The 17,989-nt window shown below is 49.3% G+C and overlaps 1 protein-coding gene across 1 annotated transcript in view; it reads right to left on the bottom strand.

Annotated features, from left to right (window-relative positions):
- Positions 1 to 535: 535 nt before the first annotated feature.
- The window catches only part of timm50 (translocase of inner mitochondrial membrane 50 homolog (S. cerevisiae)), a 30,389-nt gene continuing 12,935 nt past the window's right edge, over positions 536 to 17,989 (bottom strand). Inside the window, exons 5-11 of the mRNA XM_036536920.1 lie at positions 15,559 to 15,617; positions 14,509 to 14,628; positions 8,024 to 8,128; positions 6,444 to 6,542; positions 1,599 to 1,755; positions 1,242 to 1,348; positions 536 to 742 (exon numbers count right to left, since the gene is read on the bottom strand). Of these exons, the coding sequence (XP_036392813.1) occupies positions 647 to 742; positions 1,242 to 1,348; positions 1,599 to 1,755; positions 6,444 to 6,542; positions 8,024 to 8,128; positions 14,509 to 14,628; positions 15,559 to 15,617 (743 nt within the window). The 3' untranslated portion in view covers positions 536 to 646. The remainder of the gene's footprint in view (positions 743 to 1,241; positions 1,349 to 1,598; positions 1,756 to 6,443; positions 6,543 to 8,023; positions 8,129 to 14,508; positions 14,629 to 15,558; positions 15,618 to 17,989) is intronic.

Raw genomic sequence — 17,989 nt, 5'->3', positions numbered from 1 at the left:
CTGATCTGTTTCCCAAAAAAATAATAACATGTGATGGCAATCTGGTGACCTAGGTCGTTAGGAGCCCAAAGGCCCTCTCTCCAGTGGTGACCTGAACTCCAGACCTAGTGTTTGTGCCTTGCTGATAGAGTCTACAGTCATGTGTTCTCTATTTGCAAGGTCGTTCAATCCCCATTTCGACAGTCTGGTTGATGAAACTGGATTGAAATTCAAGACTAAATGCTCAGAGGACGTGAGCCCCCCACCCCCCCCCCGTCCACCGTTGCAGGGGTTGATGACGATGTTCGAAAACGAAGGACAAATGGGAAAACGAATGCGAGCACAGGCCGCCCCCCCTTGCCTACGCGTCCGTTCCTGTCCGAGAAGTGCCTTCGCCGCTGCAGAGGAAACTGAATGTTGCCTGGAGCTAAGCCCCGCCCCCAAACTATTGTGACACTCCCACTGTGCTGGGAGCGGACTGGACGGTTCCCCTCCCCCCCCTCCCCACCCCCTCGCCCCTTCCTGTCTTCCACCCCGCCCCACCCCATAGCCCCCCTTGTGTCCGGCCTCCCCCAGGCCCTTCCGGCCCCGTCCCCGTCCCATTCGCCGGCTGCCTCGGCAGGGAAGGGCTGTGATTGGTGGCTGCGAGCGCGAGGGCGGCTCACTGCTACTTGGAGCGGGACCAGAACCTGCCGGCGATGGAGCCCAGCGACAAGCTCTGCTTCTTCTGCTTGGCGAGCTCGGCCAGCCGCTGCTCCTCCTCCTGCAAGAGAACACGCAGTGAGCAGAGTTCGCGTTCCATTACAAAAAAGCCTGCTGAAGGCAATCTTATTACAACTTAAAATTCCGCAGAGGAGCAAATGGTTCTGTGTATAAAACCATGCATCACTGGGTGTGAGTTTGACAAGGACAGAAACACCAAAACTTCCCATAAATCTATCAACCCATGCTAACATCCAGCCAACTGCTGCTACCACACTGCACTAACTTCTTGTACTTAGTGCTATGCTGAAATAAGGTGGAAAGCAGACCTGATGATGTATTCTGATCAGATGCTCCCACAGCTTCCTGTATTGTCAGATTTGGATTCTTTTACATCCACATGTACCTTCAGCGAGTGTGTTTCCTTTTTCATGCTAGCATCATAATAAAGCCATAGTCATCCACTGTAATGAGATGGTGACACTTTTTGACACTACAATGGACTTGCTTTTGATGAAAGTGGGGTGCCAGCGTGTAAGCGGGAGGGGGCGAGTGCGTACCTGAGCCAGCTGCGCTTGTCTGCGTTTGAAGGCCTCGATGGGGTCGTCCTCGTGGGCGTAGTTCTCCAGGACGGTGCGCACGTCCTCGACCCCGCTGATGGCAATGGCTGCCATGGAGACAGAAGCAGAGGCACATGATTGGGTCTGTGGGGGTCTGTGCTCATGGATTCGGGTAGATTCGGCTCAGCTGAAACTGGGCTCAAGGAAACAGCGACCTTTCTGAATACCACCAAAGTCAGTGGCCCCCACCACCATGCAACATTACACACTGCGGCCAAGGCCACAGCCTTCCCCCTGGTGCTGATTGGACACCTGGAGAACAGTCTGCACCAATGACCCGACAGCACGGCCACTCACTCTTAAGGAAGGCGGCCAGGTCGTACAGCGTCCGGTCCTCGGAGTTGCCGTCCCACTTGCGCAGGGCCATCCCGTTGAAGGGCTGCAGGCTGAAGGCCTCGCGTTTGCAGTCCACCACGATCACCTTGGAGGTGTCCCGGTTCAGACAGGACACGTCCTGCAGAGACACATGGAGCGTTCAGTACAGGGCCATTAACGACTGCTTCAGCCAGGCAGAGGGCCGCTGACGACCGCCTCCTTTTGATGGGTACTGTCCCTGGCTATAATTTACCTCCATGTGCAGTGTAAGAACAATTCAAACCGGAAAACAAAAAACAGCCTACTAATTCATGATAACAAGAACAGAAGCCGAACAGAACTACAGCGTAGGACATGACAGTGGAACAGCAATGATACAGGATCAACAGCATTTCAAGTGAAACTGAAATGTAAAGAAAACACTTGAGGATTAAAACCCAGACAAGACACAGGCACGCTTCGTGCCTCAGATTCCGAGTGTCAGTGGCTGGATCTGTTGCGGCTGTCTGCATTGTGAAAGTGCTTCGTTCTCATTAAAGCTTTTTCCTCCTCAGCCCCTCCCCTCTCTGGAACTTCCTTCCTGCCCAGCACAGCTCAGCTGACTCTAACAAATGTTAAATCTGAAATAACAACTCCCCTTGAGCGGGCTTTTGATAGTGTTAATTACTGCCCGTCCTGCGCGATCGTGAGCCATCATTATGTCTATCATAGCTTTCATCTTTCAAAATGTGTTCTCAGTTGCTCTTAATAGCTAGCCAAGTCTGCAACTATTTCAATAGATGACTCATTGCCTTTAATCTCTTAGCCCCTCAAGCTTTGGAAAAGCGCTTTGCATATAAAATATGATTATTATCATGCTGCTGCAGGCACAAACTGATGTGACAGTTTGCGACCAAAATAATCACCGATAATCAAGGATCCTAAAGTTAAAAAAAAGAAAAAAACAAACAACCAAAATAATAAAAAAAACAAACACAAATGCGTAAGGGAACACAGAGTTATCTCCAAATCACCACCACGCGTTAAAAACACAGATCCACATAAACACGCGCGCAGGTGCAGGTGGGGAGGTGCACGCAGCACCCTCACCCCCCCCCCTCCGAAACACTCAGATACAAAGACACGCACACACTTTCTCCAAGGCCAGCTGTCCCCTCGCGCGGTCTCCGTGTTTGGCATGGAACAGATGGACAGGGACGCTATGTTTTCCCCTCCTCAATCATGAGGGTCATCTGTATCCCCCTGAGGTGGCGACACAAGCGTGGCACGGGTGAGAGGGGGGCCATGGGAAACCTGGGGGAGGGGGGAGGACGAGCTGGGGGGTGGGGAGTGGCGCATCTCCTCACTCCCGTAGAATTCCCAATAAATTACCGGCATCTGCCTCGCTGACCCCCCCCCCCCCGCCCGGCCCCAGCCCCAGCACCAGCCCCAGCCTGTACTACTGTGAAACCCCCCCCCCCCGGGGGAGGCAGAGTTCGTATCTGCTGGGTCTCTGTGGACACGCTCTTCTCTGCCTGCTGGCGGATCGATGGCAGGAGAAGTGTGCTCGGGCACGTCTGTGTGTGTGTCTCTGTGTGTGTGTGTGTGTGTGAGAGAGAGTGAGTGAGCGTGGGCCACAGAGCCGGGGAGGGGGGGGCGTGGCGTGGGCTCGGATTTCACAGCTGCCGATTGACTGTAATCCCAGGTGAGGCGGCAGATCGTGCGGCGGGGGCGTCAGCAGGACACAGAAGGAACGTTGCACACCTGTTGGCTGCGATCCTCAAGTATATCCTCTAGGGTGCCAGCGAGGGCTTTAGAATATGATTTCTCTCTCATAAGCTGGAGCGCAGTGAATGACCATACAACTGTGACTTCTTTTAAAGCTACCTTTCAAGTTGAATTCACACTACTACAGCAAACTGGTTACATGCTCCAAGTTTATCTAACACACTGGAGAAAGGAAAACACTCTGAACAAGGCTCCATCAGCCTTAAATGTTATGGATGTTATATTCTTATATAGGAGTCAAGTGGTCACAGCAAAAGGCCAAATGCCTGAACTATTCAGTTTAAGAAAACCAGTGTAAAACAGTCAAATCTAAACTTAGACTATAGAATGAACCCATCTGAGGACATTCACTCTGTTGTATTTTTATACTTTTATTTTCTTTGGCACAGGACAGGTCTTCAGGAACGCATAACAGGAATTGCCCCCTCCCCCCCCCGCTCTGTGAAACGATTGGTATCATTATGAAAGCACAAGCATCAAAATAAACCCTCCTCTCTGAGCGCGCATATCTGAAAACCTAACTCTGAAAAAACAAAAAGATATCACCATGAAAATTCAGCGTGGACAGCCAATAAGGCCTCAGGGGAGCCCTTCTTTTCGCTCCCTCTGTCTCCTTCCTACCCTCCCTCTCTCTGTCTCTCTCTCTCTCTCTCTCTCTGCTCCCCTGTTGATTTCAGAGGACCAGATGGGAGGTGAAGAAGGGAGCGGGAGGGATGAGGAGGAGGAGGAGGGGGCGGGGGCAGGGTAAGGAGAAAAGAGAAAGAGCTGAGCAGAGGGTGGACGGGGGTGTGGGGTGGGGTGGGGTTGAAGGGGAGGGGCCTTCACTTGCACTGCTGTAATGCGGCAGAGACAGAGGGCTCGTGTGCACGCACGCACGCGGAGAGGGCAGACAGGCGTTTGCACGGGCTTGGGGGGAATTGGGCGTGAGGAGAGGCCAGGGTGGGGGGCATTGTGCCTGAGTGACGGCTGTCTCCCCCTTCAAAGTGACCCGTGGCTGAAGCCGCGCTCACAGCCTCTTGTTAACAGAAGAAAGAGGCTCCGCCTTGCTGTTGCGCACTTGTAACTTAAGACTGGGTGCTGAAACGTGGAAGACAGGTTGCTAAACAAAAAAAAAAACACATACAGTAAGGGCTTTATGCTAGGTGGAGGGTAGCGGGTTACACTCATGAATTCTTTATAGTTTGGAATGAATGAACAGTTTTACAACTGTGTAATTAACATGGAAAGAACTGACCTCTACAAATAATTAATGAAAAGGGTTTTATAGACGTAAACAAGTTGAGTAAACCACACTGCTTTTACTTATGGGCCCACCTGATGTAACTGGGCTCTCTTCTTGCCAACTTTATTTCATAACGTAAAACAGACTGTCGATGGCGGGGAAAAAAATTTAAGTGCTTTAAAGAACTGAACTCACACTGTCTTGGATTTGGCTTAATCTATTTACTGAAGTTTACAACAGGACCATATGGGTGAGAGTCCTCTCTTTAAAGTGAATTATGTCAGGGGAGTTTACAGAGAGTTTATGGGGCACGGGGGGGGGGGGGGGGGGGGGGGGGGGGGGGATTAAAACAGACAGTTTTCTTGAATGGAAAATTTGCGGGCTTACGATGCTGAGGGAATCGCTTCTCTGGATCTCGAAAAACAAAAACAAGCTACCTCGCAGCTGAAAATTCTTAAACAGAAACGTGCCCCCCGCAGCACGATCTGATAAGGAGAGCCTCCCTTCCTTCATTGTTTGGGGGGGCGGGGGGGGAAGAAAGGAAGACAGAAGGTTAATGGGGCACCAGAAAAGGGAGGCGAGGGGGGGAAAAAAAGGGATTGCTATTGTCCGCGGCTGCTGAGAGACAGAGGGGGATAGAGAGGGAGTGTGGGGGAAATCAATAGAGGGCCAGAAGGAGCTGAAAGGGGAGTGTGTGGGGAGACACAGGGGGCACACGCTGCATTGAAATGCCCAGGTCAGGAAAGGGGTGTGCACGTGTGTGTGTGTGTATGTGTGTGCGTGTGTGAGTGTGTGCGCGCACGTGTGCGAGCGCATGTGAGGCGGACTCGTTTGGTTTGCGCTGAAAGACTTCACTGCAACACCTCAGAGTTGATATGGTTCCAAGCGCATGCAATGCTGGACAAAAGTGCAGATAAAACATTTCCACTTCCCCCCTCTGAATCCAAAAGGTGGTGGGACGGGGTGGGGCTGAGTTACAATCTCACTGCACCGGAAACTTCACCCTCAACTTCTAGTAATGAAATTACAGCAGCTGCTGTAATGATTTTACTCTTACCTATTACCAGAAGTCACTGACATTTACAAAAATACACTGAGAAAAGAAAAAATGGTAGTTTCTTATATTGGCAACTCAAAGTTCAGTATGAAGTAATGTTCGAGAGAGTATGGTGGATCATGGATACAGTGGATTGTGGAATAATGACCAAATGGATAACTAAGATGTCTTCACATTGTTCCTCTTTGGTGTGCTTTTTCCATCTCACTCTGGAATCTTTTGGCTGATTACCATTTTTGGTCACCCACTATACAGGCATACAGGAGGCCAAATGAGGCCTACAATGGACAAAATAAAATTACTTACTAATGTGCATTAAAACATGCACTGACTACAATGCAACATTATTCTCGCCTAGGACACTGGTACTATGACTAATTAGATAATTACAAGCACTTCATCACTTTCATTATGTCATGTTTCTCCCTTTTCACTGGCCTTCCTACTTCCACCTACTACCATTTCTTTTAACTTTTAATACTGTGGACCTGAAGTGCTTTTATCAGTACTGATTTATTTAATGAGAACATAATTGTTCTGAAGTGATCACAGTACACAAATACAGATACGAACGGAAGGTAATTGCTATGCTGAAGCGTGAGAAATTATGACTGTGCATATTTTAGGAACGTGCTAAAAATATTACGTGAGGGTGTTTTATCAGGGGGAAGTGAAAGCAGGGCAGAGAAAACAAAACTGAGAATGATGCTTATTGCGTGTATGCATTTCTGCATAACTCGAGCTCGCACTGGGACTTGTACCGCGCACATGTTTGCGTTACCTTGACGTGGTGTCCCTCCATGTAGCGGGTGGCATCTCTGAAGAGGCGGTACATGACGAAGCCCTGAGGGTCGATGCTGTCGATCAGGGGGTAGGCCGTCTATCAAGACACACACACGGAACACACACACACACACACACACAAATACACACACAAGGTCAGATGTGGCAACCACTTTGGGCAACCTCACAGTATAACAAATGGAACGTGGAAAAAAAAAAAACAGTAGATACAGTTCAATGGAATTCTAATATCAATTGTGGTTCTATCAGTGCACAGAATGCCAAAGTTATGTCAGTTCGACTGGGTTCAAAGAGTTCTCCGCAAGTGACGCAACAGGCAGGGGCTAGCTTCTCTTGAAAACCGAGCTGACGAGGGAAAAACAGGCTCGAGGGAAGCGCGGTTCAACAGATCAGCCTGGCAGTGAACTTGCCAGGGAGCTTGAGGACCTGTGTGTAGCGTAAACACTGGGCGGGGAAAAAGGCGCAGAAGCCAAACGGCCGTAAACGCTCGTCAAGGTTCAGCCGGAGCGCAAAAAAAAAAAAAAAAGAAAACGCAAAACGAAAACAAGAGGCCTAATTAGGACTAAGGCAAGGGCCTCATTTGCATCTTAATGTCGCCCAGGGCAAAATAAAGGGCTCTGCCACGTTTAGACAAAAATGCAGCCAAATTGCAACCACCTGTTGGTTCCTTTTCGCCGACTGATGGCCAATTACGGCAACAATGGTGGGGGTGCTGGAGGGCCGCGGCCCTGTTGTGAGTCAGCGGCGCGAAGTGCAAACACACAAACAAACAAGCAAATGGGGCCGCTGCGCAGGGAGGGAAAGTGAGACGGGCGTCGCTCGGCCCGGGCCCTGCTGGCCTGTTGATGGTTGACCGCCTTCAACACGGTGGAGCAGCACGCAGCAGCTAGGAGAGGCGGCTCCGATGCGTTTTGAGATGGAAAGCGGATTGGTGGGCCAGGTGCGGTACCACAACAAACCGGCAACGCCCTGAAGCCAGCGGCGGCTTCAGATCGGGTGCAGGCGGAGCCCACCGATTAGCACACTGTTCATGTGTGGCAGGTGTTGGCACAATGCAGCGTGCTCTGGAAGGCTGGAGCGCAGCGGCAACTTCCATACTTTTGGTGCGTCGGGGTTAGGGATTCTGCTTCCCTCTGGTAAAATGCAACATTCCCCTCACCCTTTAAATCTAGGTAAACACGATTAATTTGGTTTTAAGAGAAACGTGGATAGCCCATGAACAAGAGTGGAATGGTAACACATTACATTTTTGTGCATCTCTGGCTTCCAGGAAAAAAGGAAAAAAAAAATAAAGAGGCCAATATGTGTGGTGTGTATAAATCCAGCATGTTTCAATTTGCTCGGAAGGGAAAAATAATGGTATGAGCGTCCCTGTATTTTGCCAGCGGCCTGCTCCCCAAACAACCGGAGCGTAACGTAACCAGGTTAACGGCACACAAACACATTGCACCATCATATCTGATATATAAATGTACTGGAAAAAAGATATGTGATGTAAAGGAGATAAAAAAATGCAGCTGTATGCAAACTTGCTCAACACCATATTTATGTCCTCACCATGCCCGTCTCGGCCGTAAAGATGACTATCTCGTACAGGGGTGCCAGCTGCTGGAACAGGTAGTCGATGCCAGGCCTCTTCTTGAAGCGCCAGCCTGTCGCCAACTGTGGGGGGGAAGGGGAGAGTCCAAAAAGGTCAGGAATGGATGGAATAGGTGAAATGTTATCTGCAGGGGCAACACCACTCAGCTGGGTACAGTGAATTCTTATGTTCTGTCTTCACCGAGCATTAGTACTCAGAGTGGATCTGTGCCAAAATTTTGTAAGGGTTGTGTCATTCCTGTCAAGTCCATGCGAGGTTCTCTCATGCCGAACACCACGTGATAAGATCTACCAGAAAATTCACTTTTACTTTCTCCATTTTGTACTTGCAGTAACTGATATTGCTCAGGAGGAGTAGCTGCAGAAGTATGAGGGACAGGGGACAGTTTGGGAGCAAATGGATTGTAAAACTCTGAGCACACTGCTAATACAACGCTCAAAACATTACAGACACCAAATCCAAAGAACATTGCTCTTCATAATTTCCTTTGCAAACAATTAACAATAGAAATAAATGAAATGAATTTGACTAGGCTGCAAAATGAACTGTCCTCAGTGAATTGTGGACCTGATTTCAGGCAAACGATTGAGTACTTTCCTCTTTCATTAAAGTTGGCCCAGACATTTGTATTGGCATGAAAAGTAATGTCCTCTTGGTGTCACATGGGCTAATGATGTAGAACATTTCCTCTAAGGCACACCTTGAAGTAGTAGATCCCTGCCTTGGAACCAGCATTCTCTACAAACTGGACTTCCGTAAGACCTTTCCTTATTTCTCTATATCTCAACATATTTCACATTTGCTGGGCTCTAAACCTGCATGCCGGTCAAAACAATTTTATGCGTGTGATCTGTGTGTGATGTTTGAGTGCCATAATGAAAAATAATATTAAGGTCATAACAGTGTAACTTCACAGCTGAAGCATTCTCAACATTTTCATGGGGAACACCTGAAAGGATGCACATGGTTAATGAGTCAGGGAGTGTGTTATAGAATAGGGATCATCTTTGCACTGGCCCAATTTACACTCAGTAGCCTAGATTCATTTAGGTATGTGAATCACTACAGCGTGTGTGTGTTTTGAATTTCTTAGAATACATGTGCTAACATCTGGGCACCAATTCCATTAAGAAGGACTACATTCAGAAAACAACAATAATTACATAGCACTCCAATTCACTCAGTTTTCTCAGGATGATGAAAGACAAGCTAGACAACCTCAGGCTAAAGAGTTTGACCTTATACATCACAGATGGGCAACTAGCGGCCTGTGGGCCGTACATCGCCCGTAGTATCATTCAATACGGCCTGCGGGACGCTAGTTTTTTTTTTCCCCCTATCTGAGGTGAAAAAAAAAAAAAAAGCATCAGGCGGCCGGACAATATCTGATTCGGGAGTCATTACTGCCATCAACCGGGGGGGTCGCTTGCTCTTGTCGCTCGGCTGTTTGACGTAGGCTTCGATCCTGCACCTTCCTGCAACAGTTGTTTACCTTTTACCTCAGCTAATGCTTGCTAGTTGGGCTAACTCAAACCTCTGCAAATATGAGTCAAAAAAAGAGAAAGGCTGACCATGAAAACTGTGAGTTCCAATCGAAATGGGAAACAGATTATCTTTTTACTGAATTCAAGGGGAAACCCATGGGCTTGGTTTGCCGGGAGACCAAATCTGTGATGAAGGGTTTCAATTTGAATCGCCACTACACCAATACTCACAAGTGTGGTACACAGGCGCCGCCAGAGCTGCCATCGTCTCAGATTTGAAGGGGAAAATGCATCACCAGCAAAGCCTTTTTACCAAAGCCATAACAGTGCAAGAGTCATCTCTTAAAGCAACTTATGCCGTTTCTCTTGAGCTCGCTAAAGTGAAAAAGCCATTATCAGAGGACGAAACTGTGAAAAAATATGTGACTGAGATGGCAAAAGCTTTTGGACATGAGTATATGGCCAAGAATTTTGAATCAGTATCTTTGTCCCGCCGAACAGTTATATGTAGGGTTTTTGACATTCAAAATCAAGTCCAGGAAAAGCTAAAAGACATCAATGACTGGAGGTACTTTTCTCTCACGCTGAATGAAAGCACAGACGTGATGGATACAAGTCAGCTCCTCATTTTCTCAAGAACCATTAACAGTTCGCTCAAGATTCAGGAGGAGCTGTTGAAGTTGGTCTCTTTACATGGCACCACAAAGGGAGAGGATATTTTTCATCCTGTTGAAAGTGTACTAAACCAGCATGGGGGCTTTGCTGAGCTGTCTGCTGTGGTCACCGACGGAGCACCAGCTTCTCCAGAAGGACAAAACTCCAGATTCACTGGGCTTCTCCAGAAGAGTAGCGGTAACGATCCGGTACTGCACAGCGTAATACATCAGGTTGGTAATTTTTATTTGTTTTGTAAGTGTAATGTTAATGATCGGTGATTTAAAACATATGGGCCTACGTGTATATATTGAAATTTGTGGTATGTGTTTGGTAAAACTCATTTTGTTGTACAGGAGGCCCTGTGTGCAAAGAGTCTGAACTTCAGCCATGTCATGGAATTAGTCACGAAAGTTACTAATCTCATTCGAAGTGGAAGCAGGGCCCTCAATCACAGGAAATTCATAGCCTTTTTGAAGGAGGTGAGCACGGCTTATGGAGATTTACTGATGCACACAATATCAGGTCTGATACAAATGCTTACTGTAGCAAACTCAGGGGTACAGAATTTCTCTGTGACATCACCTTCCTCACAGACATGAAAAATTTAAAGGAGCAATTCAAAGTTCGCTTTCAAGACTTTCAGACCATGCGGCCTCGCGTAAACCTCTTCACTCACCCCCTTAACGCGACTGTCAGAGAACAGCCTCGAGAGCTGCAGCTGGAACTGTGCGAACTTCAGTCCGACCCCTTCTTTCAGGCGAAACGCAGCGAGAGGGGAATCGAACTTTGGAAACTGCTACCCAAGTCCCTCCTCACAGGGTTTGCACTGTACATGTCCAGCATGTTTGGTAGCACTTACATCTGCGAGAGCAATTTCTCAACAATGAAACGCATCAAATTGAAAGTGAGAAACAGGCTGAGAGATGAAACACTGTTCCAGCTGATGCAGATTGGTCGTACAAATTTTGAGGCTGACATTGAGTCTATTGTACGCCAGCAGGAGAAGCCACAGGTTTCTCATTGAGACATTTTACAGAGCCTGTGTGTGTGTGTTGGGGTGTGTGTGTGTTGGGGGGTGGGGTGGTGTGGGGAGGGGAGGAAATGTTCTGAATGCACTTCTGCACTGAAACATTACAATGTTCTTGTTAATGTCATGCATAGTAGCATTTATTGTTAACTGACTGAATAGAAAAATGGGGGAAGAATAAAATGGAATAGTTGAATGATGAATATGAATGGCAAAAATTAATATTTGAGACATAATAAAACTGAAAAAGATAAGATCTGTGTCTGTAAGTTTGTGTGTGTTGCAAATGTAATGTATTTTCTGCACCAAGACATTCAAATTTCCTTGATAATATGTAATGTGAAGTAGCACTGCTTGTTAACTGAAACTTAAATTTTCCAGTTGAATAGCAAATATTGAAGATTTGGTAGTTAATAAAAGCTTAAAAAACCACTGCATTACTCTTACATGAATTACCCACAGTATTGGGGAAACTGTAGTCAGGGGGTGAACTACGTGAAAGTGCGGATTTGTAATTTGGCCCCCTAGTAGTAAGGAGAAAAATGTGTTGGCCCCCACCACCACCAAAGTTGCCCATCCCTGTTATACATCAAGCAGACACACAGATTGAAACAGTGGGCTTGTCCAGCACGAGTACCTCACTCTCATGTTTCTACCTCCTTTTTCATCCCCGCTTTGTGATTTCTGACAAGGAGCACCTTATGGCAAATGAACCCCATTAGTATATGAGGGAGGGCGTTTCCCCCCTTTTTTGAAGTCTTTTGCAAAGAACATACAGTTGATATACGTGTTGGTTTTTTTACAGCAGCCCCCCGCCTTTCCTCTCTGTGACAGGAGAAATCAAAGCCCCGGAGACCCGAGCCTCCCGGCTGCTATCTGCTGGGAGCAGGTGTCGGGTTGCAGGTGCAGCCCACCTGTTACCTGTGCAAGCGCGTGTCGCTCGCTCGCACAGCTGGCCAGGTGGGGGGGGGGGGGGGGGGGGGCTGGGTTGGGCTGCGATGGGCTGAGGAAGGGGTGGGGGGTGGGGACAGGTGGCTGGGCTGCCAGTAGTCCTGTCCAGATGGCCGCTCACTCCGAGGGGTAAGAGCAACGTGCGCGCGTGTGGTGGGGAGGGGTTACCGCTAGAATGGCTTTTGTGAATCTCTGAATGCGGCCCCTTTCATAAAAAGACAAAAAAAAAAACAAAAAAAGGAAAAGAAAACCGAGGTTACCTGTATTGTGTGGGGTCCTGTCCACCTGTTACCAACAGAACCTACCGAGACTGCACACTGGTCAGTCTACAGTTTCCCCCTTTATGGACCCGCGGTTTGCAGAAAGACTTCTGCATTCAGGCCACAGCTTTCATTTTCAAAAGGCACGGGGGGGGGGGGAGTCCAAAAAACTTTTAAAGGAGAAACTTATTTTCTTGCAGAAGTGAAAGAATGCAAAATTACGTTTGACTCGTAGCAAATTTAATAAACTGAAATATGCGCACGGGAAGCAAAGCGCCTGCCTCCGAGAGCGATCTGCCGGGTAATTAATGGCCGGTTAATGCACAGCTGTTGCTGCTACAGAAGGGGGGGGGGGGGGGGCGTATGCTCACTCCATTCAGCGCGCTGCGGCAGCGCCTCCGCTCTCCGGCCTGGCGAGGGGCAGCTGGGCCGCCCGCCAATGCCCCGGGGACCTGGCCCGTCTCAGCCGCGGTGCTCGCTACAATGCGGCACGCCTTTGACACGGCCAAAGAGGATTCCGGAGCGACACCCCTCGCGCTAAGCGCATCGGGCGTTTGGCAAGTAGAACACTAAATCTCATTACGGAACTTGGTTTGGATGCTTAAATCCGTGCTGCCACGTACTGGAATGGTGGATGAGCACTATAGTTAGACTCAGGCCCTCCACAGAAGATGAAGCTTTTCCAGATCCACTGGTATGGTCATCTCTGCCCCCTGTACCGTAACATGTGGCATACCCGAAATACATGGGTACGGCCTGAGACCGTACACTGCATAGCGCTGGGGTGCTGAAGGCCTTAAAGGGGGCAGAGGGGATCCCCTTGTTAAAAACGGGCAGGATTCAGTGTGCAGGAGGTGGTTAAGCTCCTATTCCTCTTTTGGGGGGGGGGGGGGGGGGGCAGCAGCTACAGAGGTAACTGTTTGGAGTTTTTGCTGATGCTATGGACACCAAAGCATGTGCGGTTTACAAAACAATATGCGTGTCTGACCGGCGGGAGCATGCCGTTTTTGGAAACACTTGGCCAGAAACGTACTCCCATTCTGAAAAGACTTACATAAGCTACAGGGCAAGGATATCAGCAGAGGATATAACAAAATTGGTTCCAGCACGTTGGAGGGTCCAAACTCAAAGTGAAACCAGACCACACTGGCAGGGTGTTTTTTTGTTTTTTTTTTTTAGAATTCAACACAATTGCCCAAACCTGATAATATACATGTCATTGTGATCAGATCTGCTAAAAGCCGAAACTGCCCCGGTCAAAACAGCAGCATAAAGGCATTAATATGCATAACAAGTTAGTCCAGGATATCATGTTACATAATAGGCTTGCTGTGATAATTAACCACAGAGAAAAATAGGAGACGCTTCATGGTTTAACCAAAGCCTGGTTTCCTTCCCACCATGCAATATGAACTAAAGCAGAATGAAGGCTGAAGAGCGCCCGAGACCCTCCCTCAGCCCTGTTTGAAAGGCCGCCAGTGACTATCTGGGACCCGCCTCAGAAGTTGGACAGCATACTCCTGCTCTGGACACTGTGAAAGACTTTTTCATCGGGACATTCATCTGAGAGTCTAGGTTTCCACCAGCATATTGCTTAGAGGTTTAAATGGAATTTATCTGCATTGTGGTATATTACGTACAGAGTGTGGCGAGAATATGTCCCGTCAAACCCTTATATAGCCTGGGTTTTTTCTCTTTATGTTTAGGTGAGCTATTGCAGTTTTTCGTTTTTGTATTCATTGGCAGCAGTGTGACGCGAGGGTAATGAACACCGCTCGTAAAACAAAGGTAGCCTGTCTGATCCCTGTGTGGCCTGCTGCTGTTGTACCCTTAGGCAAGGCACTTAGTTTTGACACAGCTGCAAATTTACTGCAGCAGTCTGAGTTAAGTGATGCAAGTTATTCTGGATGTGAGATTCTTCTGGGCAAACGCGTAAGGTATATGTTGTGCTTTCAAATCACATCCTGGTTTTGACAGGAGACAGCTTGTCCCCCGGAAGGCCTGGAGTTGGGCTCTCAGAGACTGTAGGTGGAGCAGTTTGGGGAGAGGGCCGCTGTACGTACCGACCACTCTGGATGCAGCAGGACGTCGGTCAGCTCCAGGACCAGGGTGTAGGGGGGCTGGTAGTAGGGCTCCTTCAGGGGGTCGGGGAGGAGTTTGGGGCTCGTGGGTTCAATGATCATCTGGGGGGGAAGCAAAAGCGTGGGGGTGGGAAATAAAAAGAAAATCAGAGACTGTACACTCAGAGATAATAGACATGACCTCAGTACTCTAAGAGAGAAGGTATTATCAGGCATGGGGAGTGGGTTTTCAGGAGGCCCCCGGAAAGTGAGGATGCGCAGGGCAGGAGGTGCGCGGGGCAGGAGGCGCGCGGGGCAGGAGGCGCGCGGAGCAGCGCAGGGAGGCGCAGGGAGGCGCAGAGCGGGGCGGACCCGTCGGAATGCACCGGAGCGCCGCAGATGGGCGACCTTCGGGTTTGTTTGCCGCGCTTATCCCCGGACCCTCGTAAACTCATAATCCCATAAACTGCATCTGCAGGGGTGAGGCCAGACATGTGGCGGGGGCGACGCTGGGATGCAGGACTGAGCAGGCTTGTTTGCGGAGATCACAGGGCGCCGAGCGCAGAGGGTGGGGAGGGCGGGGGGGGGGGGATTTCATGCGGAATTACAAAAGGGGGGCGGGGCAGGAGGAAGGGGAGAGGTGGGCAGAGGGGTTGGCCCCTCAATGAACAGCAGCTGGTGGAATCTGCATGAGCCGGCCCTCTAACTGGCCTGCCTGCACCTGCCTCTCGTCTGGCCAACAAACAAGTGGAAGTCTGGGGAGTCCAGATTAACAATAGATATAATAGATTGTGACTATGGTGCTACGACTCCTGGTATTAGCAAATATATAAATCCTTATGTTATATGGAATTAATCATTCCCATACACACATGCACACACACACCCACAGGGCTATTTTATAAAGTATACAAATATCCTGTATAAAACCTATCCTACTTTTCTCTGAGTGGCTCTGGTCAGATGAAACAAAAGATAGTTGGACCCACATCTATAAAAAATACTCCTGTATTTTCACTGTGCCCACTTATGAGCCCTGTAACCAGTACCTACCTGTCTGTAGTCTTGGAAATATTTGAAAGTCCTCTTGAGCTGCTGGATAACTGGAACATCTGAGGAAAAGAGACAAAGGGACTGAGGGAATGTTTACCACAGAAAGCCAACAGCACAGTATCACAGGTCAAACTCTGATCTATGCAAAGCAGTTTCCACACACACAAAACCTACATGTTCTGCTTCTATGGTATACGCTCATTTTATTTCAAAACCGAAGAGAAGATCTGGGGCAAAGCCAACTGTGGCCTCCCCTGGATGTGAACCCACATCCCTCAGGTCCTTTGTCCAGTGTCCACATCACTACTGTTCTGTTACTCCACACCTGCACCATGCAGTTATCAACAAAACCACCATAATAACGTTACATATTAAACGGTCCCGAGGCAGCTCAGACAGATGTATTTACACTGGAACGATCAATAGCAGGTGCCTTGCTTGGGGATATGCCACATGGGATTATAAATGGTGGTTCTGGGTTCCAGAGTCCAGCGCTCTAACATCGATGGCACGCCCTCACATCCGCTGCCTCCGCCGGCCCCCAGATGCATGCGGCCACATGTCCCGTCACAGGCGACCCACGGGGGGCTCTAACAGCAGGGCCTGTAGAACAATGCGTCCTGGTTAAAGCCCCCGGAGAGCCCCCCCCCCACACCCCCGCCTCCCAATTTGATTAGGTTTAATACATTTGGCCGGCGGAGGACGGGAGGCAGAGTTTTGCAGGGAGCGTGTGACTGTGACCGGGCTGGTAAATACCGCTCCCCCGAGATTAGGAAATGAAGCATCCCGACCGGCTGTGGCTATTGACACTCCTGCTGGAGGACGGAGGGCGGGCGGTGGGGGGGCGGGGTCAGGCCGGGACGGGGCTGTGGCAGGCTTTGCTGCCGTTTGTTATGGTAATAGAGCGGAGCGCTAAGCGGGCGGGGGGTGGGGGGTGAGAGGGCGGTCGTGGACTGCATCTACAAGTGACCCTCGCACGTGTGGATCTTCCCAGTTGGAAGGCGCGCGGGGGGTGTCAAGGTGTGGCGGCATACGGGCCGAACAGACGCGCATGAAAATGACACGACCCCACCCCCCAAAAAAAGGGGGGGAGGTACATGGAGGCCTGTGCAGGGCGGAAGCATCGGCATTGCAAAATATTCACCGTCTGTTACATAGCTAGACAAAGACTATTAAAGCTGGATACTTTATATCACCTCCTTTTCAAAACCTTGCACCAAACCCCATTATGAGTAATAAAGCTCTCTACAGCAACATGAGGCTGTGTCCCAGGTCTGGGCCCAAAACAGCACCTTATACCAAAGACACACTGCAGAAATTTGCAGAGTGAAACCTGGCACTACCATTGTAACTGGATGTGATAAACCTCTAACTCTTAGCAGAGAGACCGATAAGACATGGCAGAGGACAAACACTGGATCAAACATTCAACCCGAAACCAGAGCTGAGCTCCAGGGCAGGGACACGGAGCTGGAACATTCGTTCCTGGAAACCTCTGACTTTAGAGCCCTACTCCTACTTGAGAGTAGGACTCTAAAGGTAGCAATTAGAAACAAACTACTTAAATCCTATTGAGTGTTTGTTCTTGAGTAAACACACAGGTTTCTCAAACAGGGGTGGGTCCTGTTGTCCTCCTTTGTCCAGAAAGACTGAGAGAGGCATGACAAAAAAAAGAAGAAGAAAAAAAAGTCACAAAAGTGAGGGGAAAATCCGCTCCGCTGCTCTCAAAGGCCTCTCATCCTAACCTTGTTTGTGGTTGTAATGGAGAGCTGTCCCATTGTTCCACCGCAGAGGGGCTGTCGGACTCCAGAGGGATGTACATTTGGGATTGGGGGGGGTGCGGGGAGGTAGGGCACAGCAGATCGATGGCCAGGCCTCCGGACGTAACAAAGGCCCCCTTTCATCCTCCACAGGGGTGGCATATGCTCGCTATGTTTGCCAAAGGCCATTATTACTCAATTGCTTTTCTTCTCCCCCATTCTTCGGGGGTTCTTGCTTTTTTTTTCGGGTTGTCAATCCCCTTTTCTTCAGGGGTGATGAACAGTCGCCCGGCGAGGCCCTCTCCGTGCGGCGAGTCAGCTCCAGCCCTGTCCTTCTGTTCTCAGAGCACCGGGCGGGCGGCCGGCCGGCCGGGGAGGGCCCCCCCCCCCCACACACACACACACACAGCCACCCACCCACCCACCCAAAGATGCACCAGTGTTTGTTTGTTTTGAGCTTTCTTCGCCCTTCGCCTCCCCTCTTTGTCCTCCCGGAGGCATAACTCTCTCAGTGACACACAGCGGTATCACTCCATGCGCCCTTCAAAATAGAGAAACAAACCTATTCGCGGGTTCGTCCATGACTAACGCGCAGGCGACTCTGAGCAGGACTGAAAGTGTGGATTTGCTTCCGACACAGGGAGCACCATAAAGGATTTCATCTAGGTTAA

The sequence above is a fragment of the Megalops cyprinoides genome, chromosome 9 (assembly GCF_013368585.1).
Source record: "Megalops cyprinoides isolate fMegCyp1 chromosome 9, fMegCyp1.pri, whole genome shotgun sequence".
Taxonomy (NCBI): Eukaryota; Metazoa; Chordata; class Actinopteri; order Elopiformes; family Megalopidae; genus Megalops; species Megalops cyprinoides.
Note: the sequence above shows the minus strand (reverse complement) of the source record. Positions and strands in the feature narration are given on the sequence as shown.